The sequence below is a fragment of the Heteronotia binoei genome, chromosome 9, assembly GCF_032191835.1.
Source record: "Heteronotia binoei isolate CCM8104 ecotype False Entrance Well chromosome 9, APGP_CSIRO_Hbin_v1, whole genome shotgun sequence".
Lineage (NCBI taxonomy): Eukaryota > Metazoa > Chordata > Lepidosauria > Squamata > Gekkonidae > Heteronotia > Heteronotia binoei.
The window spans coordinates 37,477,286-37,498,237 of NC_083231.1; the positions used below are offsets into that span (position 1 = coordinate 37,477,286).

The 20,952-nt window shown below is 38.6% G+C and overlaps 1 protein-coding gene across 14 annotated transcripts in view; it reads right to left on the reverse strand.

The window, feature by feature from the left end:
* Positions 1-20,952, reverse strand: part of TENM3 (teneurin transmembrane protein 3) — a 721,265-nt gene that overhangs the window by 237,766 nt on the left and 462,547 nt on the right. For 8 of the 14 annotated variants that reach the window (XM_060246485.1, XM_060246482.1, XM_060246496.1 and 5 more), the window contains one exon: positions 11,995-12,204. The exons of the other annotated variants lie outside the window; for them this stretch is intronic. In XM_060246485.1, coding sequence (XP_060102468.1) covers positions 11,995-12,204 — 210 coding nt within the window. The remainder of the gene's footprint in view (positions 1-11,994; positions 12,205-20,952) is intronic. 14 annotated transcript variants of the gene reach the window in all.

A 20,952-nucleotide genomic window follows, 5' to 3' on the forward strand; every position in this document is an offset into this window, starting at 1 on the left:
AAATTTGCCATGCTATACTTGTTATTTCTATGCCAATAAAGGTATTTGGATTGTATTGGATTGGATGTGATCTCTGTCTTACTAATGGAAAGAAATAAGAGAATTACCAATGTCCCTGAAATGTTATGTAAAAAATGAGAGACCATGGTGAGCAAAAGGAGAAATTCCCCACTCAGTTGTGTGTTCTCCTACTCAAACTGCTGTATACAACCATGAAATGTATTCTCAGAGGTTCAAGAGAACCTTCATGGTTGAAGATGGAAGCAGTAGTTTTGGACAGTCCTATTACAATCACTCCGCATCTACGTCTCATAACAATAACAAATAGCACAGGATGTCATTTTGATATTTCATATAAATTGTCTATAATGCAATCTCTGAAGATAAGAAATTGAACATATGCTGTTTCCTGTTTCTTGGTGTACCTTCAGAGATTGCTTAACACTATGTGGGTTGAACTCAGCTGTGTTTTGACTAAGCAAAATGAAGATTAGAAACCACTTGCTTGAACTGAAGTCTGATGAACCAGCAGAATTAAATAGGTACTTTCACATAGTATAGTTCCTGTGCTGCCACAGAAACAGGTGGTATGAATATATATAAGAAGCTGCCTTCTACTGAATCAGACCCTCGGTCCATCAAAGTCAGTATTGTCTACTCAGACTGGCAGCGGCTCTGCAGAGTCTCAAGCTGAGGTTTTTCACACCTATTTGCCTGGATCCGTTTTAGTTGGAGATGCCGGGGATTGAACCTAGGACCTTCTGCTTACCAAGCAGATACTCTACCACTGAGCCACCGTCCCTTCTAAAAATTAATTGTCGCCCAGGTTTTAAAATTAGTGGGCGTCAAACTTTTTATATGCCTTTGTCTGCTTTACAAAGGACAAAAGCCACAATAAACTATAAATAACAAGAAAATACCTTTAAAATCAGAAGTATTATGTTACAAATTTACACTGCAAAAAAAATGGGAACTTCTCACTGTAGTATACCGTACTTGTGAATAATCAACACAGCAAATGTCATTCATAGGTTCCAATACAAAACAGCAGTATTGAAAACCAAGTCTGGTTCCAATGGTCCAAGCAACTCACCAGCATAGCAATGTGATTATTGCAATATTATTGGAATGGTAATGAAATTCAGCCTTAAACAGACCCTATACTCCATTTTATAAAATTAAAACTGTACAATTATTGCTGAGTCTTAATTCTTCTGGCAAATATTGTTATAAACCTCTGAGTGGACCCCAGCACAGTCAGTGGCAAAATATTAACTGTTTTTTTTTACAGAGATAGCATTTCACTAAGGACTATAGATGGTTTACTGCAGAACAGCCCCATTGAGAATAGCAGCATTACTCCAGTGCATGTTACTCTCAGGGACTGTAGTACTGAAGAAGACTTGTTAAGTATTTAGAAGTAGAATTTTCAAGTCAAAGGATACATAGCAGCTTTAAGAAACACCTTTTGGATTTGTCATTTTTATCACCTCCATCTAGAGTGCCTGCTGATAGATCAGCAGCATGTCAGAAATGGGCAAAGAACATGAAGATATACAAGTGTGAATTTCATGAAGTCTGTTGCTGCTACTTTGCCATATATTTTTGGCCAGTAAGACAATATAAGTACTTGGTTTCAACACCCCATGTTGTGCATCTCATCCCAGTAGCAATTACAGCAAGAGTCCAGCTGTAAAAAGCTGATGGAGATGCTGTGCAGATTCAAAGAATCAAAAGCACAATTCATTAGAAGTGCTTCACTTGGTTTCTGAAGCATTTTCGCTACAGGCACACACTGGCAGAGGGGCTCAAGGTCATTCTTATTCTTGCCATTTTCCTACTCAGCAGAGGGCAAGCTACTGGAAAGCAATCCAGAAATGTAAGATTACCACATATACCATTTAAAATGGTTCCTGACAATGTGTGTACATGAAAGAGAGAAGGACAATGCATAACAACAACAAAAGTAAAAACAGACCTCGTCTTTACACTTCTGCATGAAGCACTGAGGGGTTTTTTTTAAGTTCATCATCTTAACATCATTTATAGAGAACCGTACTGATATCTATCTGAAGCAATTAAAAGATTCAAACAACACAGAGTCACACATTTGTTCAATAATAACCAAATTATGCTACTTTATATTCGGACATCACAGCAATAGTCCTTCAAAGCACAAAAATTAAATGTGTCAACTGAGCCGTTAAAGGACTCAAAGCACATACAAAAAATGAAATTTTAAAGGACTATTTCATTGTAGTACCTCTGAGAAAAGGTTATTGTTAATAATTGCTATGGTTCCAGATATTTTTAATCATAAGAAACTTTTTAGTAAGTATTATTTTTTGTATATTCTGTAATTAAGGTCCTCTTAGAAGGGCTTGTCATCCAACGTATTTTGTAAAGATACCCATTTATCTCTTTAAAACAGCGGGCCTCAATTGGTAGGTTCTAAGTGCTTAAAATTGGATCATGACTTAATCAAGGTGAATTATGTATCACCTTCTCTACCTTTTGGAGAAAGAAGGAAAAGGAAAGGGAAAGATAACACATAACATTTAAACATTATCCCCTGTTGCAGGTTAGAATTAGAGCTAATCCTTTAGAATACATAAAAGGTGATGCCAAATAGACCAATCTCTGCCATTTTAAGTGGTTAATAGATGATAATAAACAGCAACCCATGAGAAACTCACTGGGAAATTCTCCTCTACTGACACCCACCACCACCTTTCTCTATGCCCTCCTTTCACAGTCACCTTCTGGCAATTGTTATCAAATTTAGCCATCAGGCAGCCAGTTGGTTAGATTATGAGTACATTTTTCACTCACAGAAGGGTGATCTACCTCTCATGCTGCTCCTGAAACAGCAATTTAGGGAGATCAGTGGGCTGCAGTGAGTGGAGGAAAGACTAGAAAGTTCCATTCTGCTGACTGAAATGCTTTCCATTATTGTAAAATTTAGACAAGATCCACCAGTTCTGTTTATTTTTGTGGAGGATATAAGCACGTCCTTAAGCATGTTCAATATACTATTGAAATCAATATATTTTAGGAGTGTTTTTAGTTTAGCTGGATTTTGCCTTTTGTTTTTAATAATCGCCGTTCTGTTTTATGTTACTGAACAATAAGAGAAATCAATTTACTTCAAAGGAAGAGAAAAGCACTTTCACAAGCAAGCAGAAACCACTTGATTCACTATAATAAATTATCACATTCCCTTTTCTTTTGGCTTAGAAAAGCTATTTCATACTTATAAATCCCAATGATCAAAATAATTCTGCCAATTACTGTGTTTCTTTCTGCTATGCATAGTCAACTATGTAATGCAATAAACTATGCCTGAATGGTCTGTTTACCCCACAGCAAGTTACAAGGAAAACTCTTTCCCCTTAAAGGACTTGTCTCTTTGAAATGCACAAACTGGCAAAAAGCCAAGGGAAGCTGGTGCTTAAGAAACCAAGACTGAGCAGTGCCTGTGTGCATTTCAATCTCAGCCAACCGCAGTAAATGTTATTGGAGTTTTTGTGCTGTAAAATTGCTGCTTTCATGCCCACTGCATCTGACAATAGGAATCCTTGATCTAGCATGAGGGAAGGAGAATGATGTGCCTTCTAGTCAAAACTCTGCATTCCTTAAAAACCAGGGATATTTCCAGAGTGGGCTCTTAATGGGTTAGTGACAGCGAGGCTCATGTCAATGGCGCATTTGGGCAGAGAAAGATACTTAATGGAAAAAAGGCTTTGTTAGTTGTAGGGAACAGCAAAACATTGTTCTTTCAACACTGAAGGAAATACATATAGAAAGGAAACGATTATTGAATTAATATCTTTAAATATTTTGCTGTAACCTGGAAGTCTTGAGAATATGTTTCCTAGTTCAATCAACTTCAGAATAGAGGTCTTTCTATTCTGTCTTTCTTAATTAGTCATCTCATCTCAGTTTTTCTAAAATTGTTCTAATGTTTATCTACGCATTTGGCATCAGTGGGATACTTTTCATGTGTACTGACAAATCACAGTTTGTAACAGTAAGTGAGCACTGTAAGAGAAGAAAACCTGTGATTCAGGTGTAACAATTACCCTTTGCTCTGAAAGCAGAATTTTAATGCTATATCAAAGGAGGGACTGCAGAAGCCCAAGGATTTTCAAGTCTCGTTCCATAATGATCTGTCATTTGTCCCCATCTTGATCATTTTAATGTTTAATGTTATTCTCTTCGGCTGTAAGTCTTTCATTTTACTCTGAAAAACTGAAGTACTTTAAGAAGGTTCAGGATCATCTCAAATGCCACCAAGCATGATTCACTTATTCTCAATATATTTTCACTTTGTTATAATTTGGCACAATTTTCTCTAATTACGATCACCAAAAGAAAAAAAATAGCCTATACTAAAGAGAATCACTAAAAATACAGGCAAAAGCTAGATAAGGTGCCTGATACAAAAAGTTAAGGAGCTTCATACTGCAAAGTGGAGTTCAGTAAAAGGTTGAATGTGCACGGTATTGCCAATATTAACATATCCAAGAAAACTCCTTTTCTGGATCTTTTATCTAATTTATAATGTTACTTCATTCTCAAGTACCTGTATCAATATTGCTTTCAGGTATATTTGCTTTCCACTACATTTATTATACCAAAATAACCCTATAATCTTTGTAAGGGTGGAATGAAAAGAGTCTAGTTGACAAGTATTTACTGTTGCCTAACTTCTGTGTCAAGAGTGGAGGAGCAGAGGATGGATTCATGCTTCACTGAAGCCTAGCCCCTCAGGCTGTAATGGATGGCAAAGGCTTGGAAAGTTGGTTAGATCCTAGGAGTCCTAGGACTGAGACCTAGCTAACTAATTGAGACTTTATTATGATATATATATATATATATATATATATATAAGTAAAGGAGTGAGCCGAAGAAATGAGATCAGATAGCTTCCAAAGGCAGCCTCACACTGCACATGTGGCTTCAAGAGAAGATAAATGGGGATCAGAACAATAGGAGGCACTGTTCTGAAAACAGGGCACAGTGATGGTAAAACCAAATGTTCTTGCTACAGACACTTGTGTTTAAATTGGAATCTTCAGAGTATGTGTTGAGGGAGGTAAGTCCAATTTGAAAAGTACAGGGTCCTCCCACCGGGGATTCTCGTACCACAAATGAACCTGGCAGAAATAATACTGCTTGAAGGAGAGGACTACAGAGAGGTGATCTGCACTTATGGTGTTTTTTGATCCTTCACCTGGACTTCCTAACATTATTGTGGTGGAGCCAGCTGTAAGCTCACAGTCCTGCCACTTCCCTCTGTCACATCTAGGCTGGCATTCAGCCATATCAGCTTTTGCCTACTGTTCTATCACCTGTTCAGGACCACCCGTCTGGGAGAAATAGAAACTAGCCATTTGGGTTGGATTTAAGCAAGGGGTTTCAGCAGGTCAGGTGAACCTGGAGCTACATGGAAAGGGCCTACATTGTGGCTCTTTCCAATTATATAACTGCTTTCTCTGAGTGATGTTAGCATGGGAAAGACCTTCATATGGGTTTTTCCTACATGGCCCAGGGCTTCTCATATTATTCCAGTGGTTCAGGGAAGAAGCGCTATGTCTGTCCTGTAAGAGTGGCCATTCAAAGAAAAGGTTTTATCAGGAAACATTTTCTGTCAATTTCTCCTCATTCCTGATATAGCATTAGGGAGGTTGGAACGGCCATCATTAGAAGGCACTGAGGGATGTTGTATAATTTAGTCCACAGGTTTCCAATGGCTTACTGCTGTCACATAAGTTGCTTTCACAATGCATGTTGGATTACATTTGTAAATAATTTGGGAACCTGCTTATGGCCCTTATTTGGACTAAAATTTGCAGGGGGGGGGGAAAATAATTCTGATAAGTATTTATTTTTTATCTGAAAATTCATAAAATCAACATGGTAGATTTTTCAATGGCTTTAAAACGTGGTTTTGAAGAAGGAATATCACTGTATCAATTTCCAAAGTATTATTTACTTGGTAAGCTGCCCATCTGGCAAATCCACTACAGAAATGATAATTTTGCCACACCAAATCCCTTTGATTCATCAATAGGCTTGTACCCTTCTTGGAAGGATGCTTTACAGATACTGACACAGGCATTGTGGATGAGTGTTCTCTTAGAACTGTGAAAGCTAAAAAAGTAAAGAAATAATTGGCCTTGGCTTCTCTAACAACAAAGACTGTAATTTAAAAAAAAAAAACTGGGAACCAAATACGAGCTGCAGCACTGGTACTATAACTGATTGCCCACCACTTTGCATAATTTGATTTTGGTGGGGTAAGGTTGAGATGAGGAAGGAACTTTAATTTGCTCTTGGCAGAAGGACTGAATGCTTAATTAAACTGAACAACTGTACATTTTATTTTATATTAGAGGAGTAACTCTGACAGGGTTTTGGCAGTATGATTAAAATAAAAAAGGAAAATAAGATTCAAATCAAAGATCAGAAAGAGATCAAAAATAATTTGGCTAGCATGCAGGAGCATGTTGATTTTACAAAGCTATTTCCATTTTCCCCAAGCATGTTGAACAGATAAATTAGTTGAATAGTACCTAAAGGATATTAACCTTCCTCTTTATTGTCTGGTTTTGTATGTGGGAGATTAAATGCCTTTATATCTAGCTACTGAGAAGTGCTTTGAGCACTGATGAGCTGTGCTGTGCCCAAATCATAACAAATCAGTAGGCCAAAATGAACCCCCACATGCATTTTTGAAAAATGTGCATGAGCTAGATTGCTCCGTATTCACTGAACTTTTCTTTTCCTATCACTCTGAATAAACAGACCTACCAAAGATGCCTGGCATTCTAGACACACTCAGATAGAACAAAACCAGAAGGATGAAAGGCATTTGTATCAAAGAAATGGTGCTTGGGACTGCTGTCTTAGGGCTGGAGTTTCCCCTTCCTTTTGTGTGCACAGAAAGCGTGTCTGTTAATGCAAACAGAGGTTGTGGCAGGGTGTATATGTGTGTGTTCCGCTGAGTTTTCTTTCCCACTGCATTCCCATTGCATATGCTATGCCATTCCCAAAGATCTCCTGACCCAGAGAACTGGCTTAAACAGACTTACAAAACAAGTCTTTTTTGCCACTGGAAAACTTTCATATCAATCAGAATTATTGTTATTAAAATACAATAATTTTTCCCGGTTCTGTTTTTGATAATCTTAGTTTTAAAGGAACAGTTTAGGTACAGGAATAGTACATAAATCCCCAAGAGGCAACTTGTACTGCATCACCCCCTGTTTTGCAGCAATATATCAATATGCCCTTGACAGCAGTAGGAAACTAGTTGGCACTATAGCACTTTAGAGACTGAATTATATTTGCACAACGAACCTACTTCCAGTATATTTCAATGTGTATGCATTTGTACACTTCCCCTACATTGCTAACCACACAGATGATTACCGTGGAAAATCTTCCAGAAGGATGTAGCATGACCGTTTCCCACTTTTCCCTGTGTCCCAACAGTGTGTTGTTTGACCCCAAAATCCTTTTTGTGGTTTTGGCAATTCTTATAAACAAAATAATAGATAAATACACAGATCATGGCAGGGTGGGGAGCTTAGAAAAAAAACAGTGTAAGGGGCTGCCATAAGGAGAGGGTAATGATCAGGGAGGGTAATGTGCTCTGCCATCTCCTTCTGTAAGTGTTTCCATATGATCCAACTCAAAGTAAATGTTGTGTGTTATAAATCCCTTCTTACTTATGGAGACTTACACAGTAAACCAGTTAGCCTCAAAAATACCCACAGAATGTTCCTTTTATTGCTACTACACTATATTGTGTATACAATATACAACTACAGAATCTGAATTTTTCAAAGTGGTAAAATTTATTCAGATAGAGCCTAGCGCATTTTATGCAATCCTTTTTTTAATGGTAGTATGATAGTATCTGCCACACTGTATAACAAAGTAAAACAATTTGCCATATTAGTGTAAATTAGTTACTGACTGACCCCTCTCCAAATGCACCTGCTTAATAGGTATAGTATTCAATTTCTCAATATAACTACAGGTTGCTAGTGCATACCAAATTTCTACCTATTACTGGTGTTTTATATAAACTATATTTATTTGCCTAGCACAACATTCTGTCTTATAACTGCATTTCTCAATGATGCTTGCAGGCACCAAGTTTTGAAATGCAAAAAATTCTGGTGTTCTTGGATTGTTACAATGTGACAATCAAAATATGCAACACCTGAACAAAAACATGTTTACTGAATTGTAGGAAACATGCAAGTTGTAACATAAATCTATAAAGAGTATTTTGGCAGGATGCTACATAAATACAAACCTTTTACGAAATTAACTGCCTTCTGAAACAATATATATCTGTTTTCATTTGTCAAAATGGTGTTTGTTGATGTAATAAAATATAGATAATAGTATGGTATGTATGCATGGAATGGGGTTGCCAGCCTCCAGGTGGGGCCTGGTGATCTTCCACTTCTACAAGTGATCTCCAGCTGCCAAAGATCAGCTCCCCTGAAGAAAATGGTTGCTTTGAAGGGTGTACTCTGTGGCATTGTACCATGCTGAGGTCCCTCTCCTCTCCTCCCCTTCCCAAACCCTACCCTCTCCTGGATCCACACCCAAAGTCTTCAGGTGTTTTCCAATGCAGATCTGGCAACCTTAATCCAGAAGAATACACAGCCCACCTTTCAAAACTAAGTATATTCACTAATTTCTTTCTTTGCTGCTAGTTCTAAAAACTTCCGAAGTGGCAATCATTTCCCCTGGGAGACCATTACACTTCCTGATAGAGCCTACTGGCAGGAAGATTTTCTTACTCCTCAGCTTACATTTTCTATTCCTAAGTTTCATTGCTCTCACATGCATCCCAGTGTTTTGCATATACCTTTTCTTCTGCCTTTGAATATGTTCTATTTCTTCCTCATCCATTTTTAGCCAAAATGTGTATTTCTAGCTTTTGAAAACTTCCCTGTTGTATCAACCATTCCAACTTCTCAATTAGGCTTTTAATGACTTATTCAATTCTTTCAAATTGACAATATTTTTTTCCCATTCCAAGAGAAGCTTAGTGCATATATATACAGAGCTAAAAGACACACTATTTCTCTTGCACTATGATTTCAGTTTCTACGTAACACTCGAAATGCACTGGTTGAGAACCAGATTATATTGAAGCCTTGTGTCTAAATTTGCTTTTTAGTACCTTCCCATAAGGCACAGGTGTCAAATTGCATACGCTCAAGAATTTCTTCCTTCATGTGCTTAAAAACACAGGTGGGAAGGGAGATTGGGAAAGTCTGCTGCTATGCCAATCCTGTGATCACTGAAAGAGATATTGGGTTGAGCTAACTGCTAAACATGGTGGAGAGACAGGGATTTGGAAGCAATCATTGCATTCCCTGCGAGATCTATTAATCCTACATAAATATTACAAAAATTAATTCAATAAATTGTGTGGCAAAGAATGTCGGTATTATTAGAATCAACTGCCGTTAACTTCCACACATTGAAAGGTAAATAGGAATGCTGCAGATATGATCTACAAGTATAATTATTCATTCATTTATAAAGTGTTTTATTCTGAACAATACTAAATTCCTACTCTGCAACTCTCTACTTGTGCTTGTTAGGCCAAATGAAACTCAACAAACAGCCACCCACTCTACTTTGTTCCATTGCATTCCCTGCCATTGCTCCCTATTTTCTCTCCTTTTTTCCTATTTACAAATGCCCAACAGTTGGCTAATATAGGTAAAAGGGGCAGGCGGAACAAATAATAAGTGAAATAATTTTCTTGTGGCTTTAGTAACGGTGAAGGGGAGGGCAATAGCTAGAGCTTATGTAGAAATGAGCAAAAAAATTTTTAAAGAAAGAGGTCTAGGCTAAATTGAAAGGGAAGATGGTGAATTATATTTTGGTTGGTGAAAGGCTTGACAGTCTACCAGAGGGGGTGGGGTATCCCATCTCTTGTTTCCTGCCACCACTCAAAATAGTGGGAGGAGTTTTAAAAAATGGCAGTTGGGCTGATGGTATGACATCACTTCAAAGGAAAACCCAGAAGTGATATCATGCCCCTCTAGGAATTTCCAGACACTACATGTTAAAACCACAGAGTTTTTCATAGTTCCTAAAGAGGCATGACATGCAATCAGGATGTTGCTGATGGCCATTTGCCTGTGCCTCCCAATCTCCTGATGATTGCTAGGCTGGGCCAGGCAATCATAGTAGGTAACAGAGTTAAATGGGAACTGGACTGGTCTACCCTGCTTTTCCTGTTGCTGCTTGGAGCATTTACAGCTGCTAAATCAATACTGCTAACTTCTATTTGCAACATTACCAAAAAGGAAAAAAAATAGCACTAATGAACCTAAACGTGTATCTCTCTGTGTGTGTGTAGTTATATAGTTATTTTTTGTTCATTGATAGTTGAAAGTAAACACTGGAATATTCGAAGATTGTTTTAAGACATGACTGCCTGAAATGTCTTTAAAAAGGGTTGCCAGGCTTCAGGCGAGAGTGGGGGATCCCTTGATTTTGCAAGTTCCTGCCCACTGCTAGTCAGTCAGCCAGTGAGGGGAAGCCCTGCCCCCAGCAGCCATGACCAGCACAACATCCTCAGCATGATGTCACGTGGAAGTGATGTCATCCTGCTGGAGACATCGTGTGTCACCATGCGATGTCCCTGATGTGAAGATGTCACTTCCGCATGTCATTGCTTCAGGGATGTTATCCCTCCCCCACTTCTGAAAAGCTCCCTCCCATCCTCCACCACTGAGAGCAAAGGACCTGGCAACCCTACTTTCAAAAGAGTCATAATACAACTTGTCTTATTATATACTTCGTTTGCTTTATTGAATGCAATGTTTGCCAGTCCTTATATGGAGAACTTTTTCAAAATATTCTACTAGAAGCTAGTCCAGTACCTCTGCTAATGACTTTGTAGTCCTTATCACTGAACAAAGCCTGAAGACATACCTTATATTTTTGCCTTATATTTTATATTTGGAAAGTTTCAACTGATGCATGATGACCAGGACATTAAAAGAATCGTCTATTTAATTATTCTGGCTTTTTCTTTTCTTTCTTTTGGCCTTATCCAAAGCAGAAATTTTGCATCTACTCTGGCAGGGTATACCTACAAATTATTCTCAAATTAAGATAATAAACATCTCACTACAAAAGACTCTATTTCATATTAAACTGAAAATAGAAACAGCTTTGAAAGTTCTGTATATTTCAAGAAGTTAAAATCTAATAAACACAGTACATTTTCAATGAGAACTAGAATATATTATATGAAGAGTTCCAAAACTTACTATTGCCTGCTATTGAATCCCGTCTCTTTGCTCAAAAGACAGTTCTCAGTTTCTTTGGATGAATTACTGGTATCTATAGTCATGAATGCATTCTGACTCGATAATTATAAAATTCCTAATCCCCATTAAAAATGGCAAGTAAATAAATAGGTAAGGCATGGAAAAACTCCATGAGAAATTAGGTAGGCCATATTAAAAATGATTATTTCCCTTTGTATTTTTGGACTTGGCTTCATACTTTGCTGATTATCCATGTATTTTTACACTTCAAAGCGCACCAAGACACCAGATGTGACTAGGATATGTCATAATAAATGACCTAAATAACAATGTACATTTAACAAACAATAGGCAACCATTTAGGGGAAAAAACAGATAGTGGGCAGATAGTCATTGAAGGTTTAACACTGTATACAATTAAGTAGTGCTTCTTATATAGTTAGAAGCCTTCTACATAAAAATAAAGAGGGATCACTTTTGCACTGTAGACAATAAAATATGATTATGTGTTCTTACATTTTCTTGGTTTAAACAAATTAAGATATTTCATGTTCGTGCAACTATAAAACAATTCCCAATGTTCACATTTTATCAGACTGTTTTGTTAATTAAAGGATACAAAGTAAGAAAGTGAACTTAAACTATGGACAAGGTGTCCTCTTCTTACCATGACCTGAGGCAAAAACTGAAACAGGACCGGTCTGTACTAGATAAGAGCTGGCTGTATAGTCCTCATCAGTGTCAGAGTCCTGAACTGGCTGGATAGCACTAGTACTTAGCAACCATCTCTGGTTGTCATGGAGATTAGGAGATGGAGGAGGGGAATGTAAATGTTCAATAACAGATTGACTAGATGAGGAGGATGGCATGGGAGGACCTAAGGGAAAAAATGAAAAAAAAGACCCTTTTAAAATGTGGATTAGGATAACATGAATGACAAAATCAGTTGCTGCTTGCATCCTTCAAATCATAACTACTCATATTTTAATAAAACATGGGCCAAACAAAATGTGTAGATAGAACATGATGGAAGTGATTCTAAGCTATTTTAAATTTATGGGGAAAACAAGGGTCTGCTTTTGTTTCTGAGACATTCTATACATATAAATACTTATTTTCTTGAATAGCTCAAGCAATGGTGGCCTGTAACAGCGAACTGGATCACTTCCCTATCAGGCTTCATATTCTTCTAATTTTCAGTTGCTCATCTAAACATTAGCACATGCCTGCAAACTCAGAACAAACGTTTCTGCCTGGCTTTAGAAATTAAACATTTATGCAACTTTTTAACATTTTAAACCTATTTCTTTGTTTTCTGATTGCAGATAATTTAGAGATCAATATAAGAACATAACAGCCATGCTGGATCAGACCAGTGGTCAATCTAGTCCAGCATCCTGTCTCACACAGTGGCTAGCCAATTCCTCTGGACAGCCAACAACAGGAGGCCAAGGACTTCCCCTGATGTTGCCTTTTGGCTCTGCGATTCAGAAGCCTAGTGCATCGTAGTATAGGAATAGGCATGAATACATTTTAGAACTCTTGACTAGTTCGTCGAAAGAATAAAAAAGGAAAGTCTGAAATACCTTCACTCAGTGCTTTTTTATATAGGAAAGGAAAGGCAATACTCATATATAATATTGTGTCAATTTCCACCAATTCCCCCCTCAGGACTTGGGAGAGCCTTGAAAAAATGCATCAGTACTCAGTACAAGTATCATCACACAAAAAGTCCTGCCCCCTTACAAAAAACCCCACAAAAATAATGAAAAAGAACAATATAAGTAGTTAAAGCAGTAAAAAACCCCTTATAATTATTTAATAAGTTTGTTTTAGTCCTACTTTAGTTTGTACAAAGCTGAATTGTATTTGGTGTGAACAAACTGACCTGGATTTTAATAATCTCTAGAGATTTATTTTCATGAGACTACTACTTAAAATTCCATACAGCTAACATGCCAAATTAATTTTGCAGCTTCAGTATATTAGATGAACTCCTGCTCCTAGAGTAAATTACTGAATCATGATAACTTTAGGCCTCTCAAAACAAACTAGTATTCATTAAACAAGGCACTAGCGTATTTTTTCTTTCAAGGTAAACTACAGTGAACTGTAGAAAACCATACTTAGCTTAGTGTCTACATGACACCTTTAGTTAGGATTATGTTATTTAGTTATATTCAGGTGGGTAGCTGTGTTGCTCTGAAGCAATAGAACAAAGTTTAAGTCCAGTGGCACCTAGAAGACCCACAAAGTAAAATTCGGGTTATAAGCTTTCGTGCGCATGCAGGCTTTTTTAGATATATACTGAAGACGATTTCCTCAAGCCTTAGATAAAGGTAGAGGGAGGTTAGTTGCCAGGAAAAACTAGTTAGAGTAAAATGCATAAGTGACTGGGCAATAAATACAGCTGAGATTGGATTAAAGCAGTTGGTAAGACCTGTGAATGGCAGTAAATCAGCATACAAATACTAGAGTTAACAAACAAGACATGAGAACTAAGGCTGAGTCCAGTAGCACCTCCAAGACAAACATAGTTCAATTCTGGGCATAAGAGAGAACTGTGAGACTTAGCATGTGTCTCAAAATTTCCTCAAGTGTTACATATAGGTAGAGGGGAGGAGTTATTTGCCAGGAAGGACTAATTAGAGTCAAGGTGCATAAATACTGCTAAGATTGGAATAGCCCAGTTGGTAAGATCTGTGAATAGCAGCAAATTAGCATACAAATACTAAAAGAGTCTACCTATATGTAGGGCTTGAGGAAATCTGTCACACTGTATCTTAAAAAGTGTGTATGCACTTGAAAGCTTATACCCAGAATTAAACTGTTGGTGTTAAAGGTAAGTTCTTTTTCACTGTCTCTGAAGAATACCTTGACTAAAACTTGTTGGTCTTAAAGGTGCCGCTGGACTCAAACTTTGCTCTGCTGCTTCAGACCAACACACCTACCCACCTGAATTTATCTAGTTATATTATCTTCATGACAGCTCTATTCAGCTATCACACTAAGCTGAAATTAGACTACACTTTGTGCTAATGGACACAAACATGGCTTGTTCATTACACCTGCAGGCTCTACTTGCTCCTTCTATCTTCTGTCTGGAGAGCCAGTTTGGTGTAGTGGTGAAGTGTGCGGACTCTTATCTGGGAGAACCGGGTTTGATTCCCCACTCCTCCACTTGCACCTGCTAGCATGGCCTTGGGTCAGCCATAGTTCTGGCAGAGGTTGTCCTTGAAAGGGCAGCTGTTGTGAGAGCCCTCTCCAGCCCCACGCACCTCACAGGGTGTCTGTTGTGGGGGAGGAAGGTAAAGGAGATTGTGAGCCGCTCTGAGACTCTTCGGAGTGGAGGTGGGATATAAATCCAATATCTTCATCTTCTTCTTTCCCTTACAATGCATGGAAACAAATTCCAATTGCTTTTGATGCCTGAATGCAGGGTATAGGCAATAGGGTTGCCAGACCCCTGGTCTGCTGGGCTCCAATCCACCAGCCTAAAGCTGGCTGGTGGGAAAACACCCACCCCCAACAGGGATGTCATGCAATATCCAGAAGTGCAGCCATCATGTTGCCACCGTTGCACAGCGACACTTTGTTTTTTAGCCAAACTCTATGGTTTTGTAGCTAATTGCAATTATGATCCTTTTAAAACATTATACTATTTTATCTGAAATATTATGTAAGTGGTAATTACCTGTAATAAGATTGTTGCTTGGTTATTTTAGGATATCTGAATGTAGAATCCTGTTTATTATTAAAGGTAAATTTAAATGCCCGCCCCCACTCAAATAAAGAGACTAGGGGAAAAGCCCCATATAGTTTTGCCCAAAACCTAGAGTGACATGCACAACATCAGCAACATCACTTCTGAATGATGTCATCACACTGGCGGGGCATCACACGCATGCCAGAAGATTCCCAGAGAAGCTACCAGATCCCCCCACCCAGAGCTAAGTAGGACCTGGCAACCCTAATAAGGAAACTGAAGCTTGCTTATTGGTGTCCCACAAGTAAGGGTTCTAAACCACTGAAATGTAACAGGAACCTAGTTTCTGAAGGGAAAACAAACTCTAATTTACCCAAACATTCATTTTTGGATGTTGTAGGCAATCAGAATTACAGTGGTTTCAGACACACTGAACTGGCATTTTCAACCCACTTACAAGCAATCACTAAAACGTATCAAAAGTGAACTGAAAGTGCATTAAACAATGTGTGTGAAAGTGCCCTTCGTCGTTTGACCTTTGACCATGAATTGAACAGGCACTTATGGAATGCCCTTCCCCTTACAGCTTGGCTGGTGTCTACATAGTTTTCTTGTAGATACCAGGCCAAAAAAGTTTCAGTTTACTCAGGGTTTTAATGGAGCTGGTTTTTAACTCTTTTTTTAGTCCAGAAATTGTTATTTCCAGCTACCTGTTTTCATGGCCTATGTTTTATGCTGCTTATGTCTTTTCATTCCTGATACTGAGTTTTAATTAATATCTTTTATTATTTTTAAGCCACTTTGGACAGATGCCTAGAGAGGTTACAAACATTTTATAAATAAATAAAAATTAATGGGGCACACTCAGGTACAACAATGCACGAACAAGCCATGTTTGTGCCCATCGCAGTTTAATTCCAGCTTAGTGAGACTACCAAATGCAGCCATTATAAGAAAATAATAAAGATTTCAAATAAATAGAAAAATGCAGAGTAACCCTGAAATCCTTTAAATGGTAAAGTGACTGTATGAATCACCAAATGGATAGTCTCTCCATGTGAAATGATTTATAGCTGTCTTCTCATGATGATCATATTGTGTATTTGATCCTTTAGAAACTTCTTTTAAACAAAGAGGAATCACCACAACCTCGTCCACTAATTTCCAAAATGTCTTGAGATCCCGGCCCAATTTCCAGTTTAGATATTGACTCACTTTTGCATGTGCCACACTGCGCTTCAAGGCTGCCTTAGACATAAATAAAACAAGCAAAACTGTGGTCTCAGCCTTAAGGGACTTGCTGGAATAAATCTACTTCCATACACAGAAACTATAAACTTGTACTTCAAAAAGATTTGCAAAACATTTCCTGTTTTAAATATGCTATATGTAGCTAAACCAAAAGATAATTCATAGGTAATATGTTGCACCACAAAATTACCTATTTCAGACATTCTCCTCCCTTAATGCAACCCAATAACTTAGTAATAAGTGACTTTTAATTATAAATCCATTTTGTATTAAAGACCCCCTGTATGCTACCCAACCTGTATGACTTGGCATTGGCATTTGTCTCTCTGCTGGATATGAGAGTCTTCTGCTGTCAACCTGTGGTGACAGTTATCTCTTAATTAAAACTCTACATGGAAATAGCATTACTGAAAAGTGTTGTGGTAAAACACACACAAAGCACAGTTATTTGTAATAGCAGACGCCTTGTTATCTACAGTTTTAATACTGGGGAACCATTGTACTTAGTGTGAAGTTCTCCCTCTGGGAAATATGCTTAACAAATCCTTATTACTTAAGTTGAGACAGTCATAGATCATTCCACAGTCATCAAACAGACATGAAAATAATTAGCTACAGTGTTCCCTTCTAAAGTCAAATTTTTATACCATGTATAAGAGCATCTAAAAAAACCTACTCTCTTTTTCTTAACATAATGGATAATGACCCATTTAACCTTGCATATAAAAGCATGCTTTTCACATTTCAGACACGCCACATGCTAATGAACTGTCAACTACATCTCAGATAAAAATCTGTAAGAAAACTGAAGTATGTTATTTTTAACCAGTATATATAAAAAGCACTTCTAAACAAAAAGAGGGGTTTTCTTAAGAATGCACTAGAACTAACAATTATATTCCTGCAGAACATGAGTGGCCAAAGTTCCTAATCCTAAAAGAACCTCAAGATGTGAGTTGCTACAGCATCACTTCCCTCTTCATCACAATACTTTGCAGTTATCCTGAACCACAACTGTTGTATTCCTTTATATACCCATACTCCACTCACACAAAGCCCTAGTTGCTTCCACCTTCCTCACCACTTACTTTCTTTGCCTTCTTTGCTTCAGACTTCCAACCCTACAGTCATTTTCCTCTCATCTTGAATCTCAAAAATGGCTTTGTTGCCTTCTAGGCATCTTGGATCACACTTAACAGCTGAAAGGGCGACTAGGAGAAAAGCACAAAGTTGCTAGTGCTCTCAGGCAGCATGTGCACACCACATGTTCCATTAACTGCCCAGGAAGTGAATGTGTTAAATACCTGGGACTTGCATATGACACTGTGATGTAATGACATTTCTCTAGAAGGCATTGGCATAAAAATTACAACTTTGGATAATAAATGTTTAAATTGAACTCTGTTAATGTTCAGAGGTTATGTTAAAACTACATTTAAAAAGTTGGCAAAATGTTGTACATAAAGTTATTCTATCCAGGCTTCTCTCTGCCTGGTTAGCAGGATGCCAAGTTGAGAAGAACTTTCCCTGTGATATGAGGACTTACACATATTCAATTTCATCTCAGGGCCAAATCACACATTACAATGACCACATGTCTGCCATATAGATTTTTGACAGATGTGTTCTGCCAGTTCCCTGCTGAGAACTTAATTCTAAGATATGCTCCAAGCCCAACTTTGATCAGGACAATCAGAATAAAGGACTTCAGAGTTTTCCTAGCCTGAAATGACCCATGGAGCTGCTATCTGTTGATTACAGAACTTATATGAACACATGTAAGTTGATTACAGAACTTACATGACACATGTAAGTTTTCCCAGTAGAGCAAACAGTAGCTCAACAAGGCCATTTTAGGGCAGGAAAATGGCACATGGGACAAGGCTTAAATTGGTCCCAATCTAAACCAGGCCCGTGCACACCTGGGAATTTTCTACTGGGAGCCCCAGCACATACCTGCTCCAAAGATGTGCCACATGGACTTAGTAATGTGCATTGGCTATAGGAAAGAAGTATGCCTCCTTATATCAGTTGCCAAGGATCATGAATGTGAGGATGCTGTTGTAGCATCCTGTTTGTGGCCATTCCAGAGGCAGCTGGTCAGCCAGTATGTGAACAGAATACTGGATTAGATGGGCCTTCAGTCTGATCCAACATGGCTCTTATGTTATTGTGAAGCCTCATCAAAGCTAGAAACTTTTCATCAGTAAGAACAGGAGAGATAACAAAGAGGGCTTAAAGAAAGAACATTGTCCTTTTATTGGGGTTTTTTTTTTCCTTTTTGAGGGGAAGTGAAGAAAAAAAGTGATATGGGAAGAAGGTTTGACACTGGAACGGAACAGGAGAGACTTAAATGAAGAAGATCAGGAATGGCTGAGAAAGGGAAGAGTGTAAATGTGGTCTTAAACATAAATCTGGTAACTGTAAGAATGTTTTGCCTACTCCTTGAATTTTAAGAAGTTAACATATTAAGCTGCTTTATACTGATTCTGATCCTTTGTGAGCCAGAGTCCCCTCTTAATTCATATACAAACATCGTGTTTTCCGGCCCAGCTGCCAGGATGCCTGGACTTCCGATTCTCTTGCACATTCACACTCAGGCATAGGACAAGCTGTCAACTTCCTGCCAGGCCTGTGTGAGCTGTTTGGGTCCTAGACTTCAAGGCAATGCTCCCACAGACAGGCCCTAACCCAGCAAGAAGGACTCCCAGCCTGCTATCATGCGCAAGTCCCCGGCTCTGCTAACCAAGAGATCTCACGGCTTCCATGAACTGTCCAGCTATGCGGTTTTCAGCCCTCCTGATGGAAGTCATTACAAGGGCTAACAGCATCGGTGATCATCTTCCTGCATCTTCAGGACACCATGAAAGCGAAGTGGGAGACCCATGTACTCAATGTGCAACCTGGACATTTCCATAAAGCAATCAAGCTTATCTCTGTATGCATCCTGCCAGCCATTCCAAGCTGAATATCACACAAAAGACTGTGCCAGCCAAGATGAGTCAGCGGCAAAGACCACGCCAGACCTGGCGACCAACACCATTGTGTGGGTTGGGTGTCACTTTAGATAACAATTTGGCCCTATACTGTCACATTAGATAACTTTGTTCAGTTATGCTAAACCCATTAATCCCTATTACTTTCCAAACGTCAACATGGAGCCTCCCCTTTTCTGAGGTCACACACCACATGTCCCATCGTCATAGCCCACCTGACCCATGTCGCAGGTCATCTGACCTCAACCCTGAGGGTCTAGGGTAGTCCTTAAAAAGTCTGATCCATGGCTCCTCAGGTGTGCATCTGACAGTATCCCTATCCTGCTGTATAGATTCACCCCCAAAACCTGATCAGTTTAGGGTTCCCAATAGTAAGATACGCTGGCCATGTCTTGCTCCCCCTTCCTTTTTTCACTGCTATTGGAGCTTCAACTGAAGACTATGATAGGTAACGTATTACCTTGTCTGTGTTTCTCCTTCATGTTACCCCTACCAATTTCCTTCTAATTTTCTTAGGTCTGTATGTGTGGTGAATGAATTTATTTTCTTGTATGCTTGACTGATTTTTATAATAAAACCATTTATATTTTACCAACTATTCTCGTTATCTGGAGGGAAGTTATGGAGGTCATCTCCTGTATACATAGGTTCTGCATCCCGCTGAGCCACAGTTGCCCACCACTCTAATTCTCCTACCTCTCATTGAGGGCAATTTGGCTTACAGCTTTGCCCATCAAAATCAGTACTGTATGCTCAAGACCGGCAGCAGGAGCCTAAGGCAGAAGCCTTTCACATCATCTACTATCTGGTCCTTGCAAATGGAAATTGCTGGGGACTGAACTTGGGACCATATGCATGCCAAATAGATGCTTTAGCAGTGTAGCCAAGTAGGGAGACAGTATAGCAATTATTGGTGCTTTTATTTTCTCTTTGCTCAAAAGTTCAGCAAAATTTTATTTGAATGATATGCATTTCCATTTTGTAATCAAGGACTACAAATATATGGAAGGGAGATGTGAAATTAATTCAACTGGTTCAGGTCCTTGCAAAAGGTTGACTCAGCCTTCCATTCTTCCAAGGTCAGTAAAATGAGTATCCAGTTTGCTGGGAGGAAAGTGTAGATAACTGGGGAATGCAATGGCAAACCAGCCCGTAAAAAAGTCTGCTGTGAAGGCATCATGATGCGATGTCACCCCAGAGTCGGAAACGACTGGTGCTTGCACAGGGGACTACCTTTATCTTTACTAAAACATCATAAAAGCTGATATATTCAAACTGTTCATGCAGAGCAGGGGTGACCAAACTGTGGCTCAGGAGCCACATGTGGCTATTTCACACATATTGTGTGGATTTTGAAGCTCCCATCACCCTGTCAGCCAGCTTAGAGAAGGCATTTGTCTCTTTAAATCAATTCTCCAAGTCAAGTCAGCTGGCAGCTTGGAGAACGCATTTTAAGTTGCTTTTTTCTACCTCTTCCACCCTCCCCCATCTATTTGCCTTTCCTCTGTTCCTTCCTTCCTTTTGGCTCTCAAACATCTGATGTGTATTCTATATGGCTCTTACATTAAGCAAGTTTGGCCACCCCTGATTCAGAGCAATCTCATTTATATTAGCTTGAAATCTGTTTAAGTAGTTTGAAATCCATATAAACATTCTTGAATACAGATGTCAT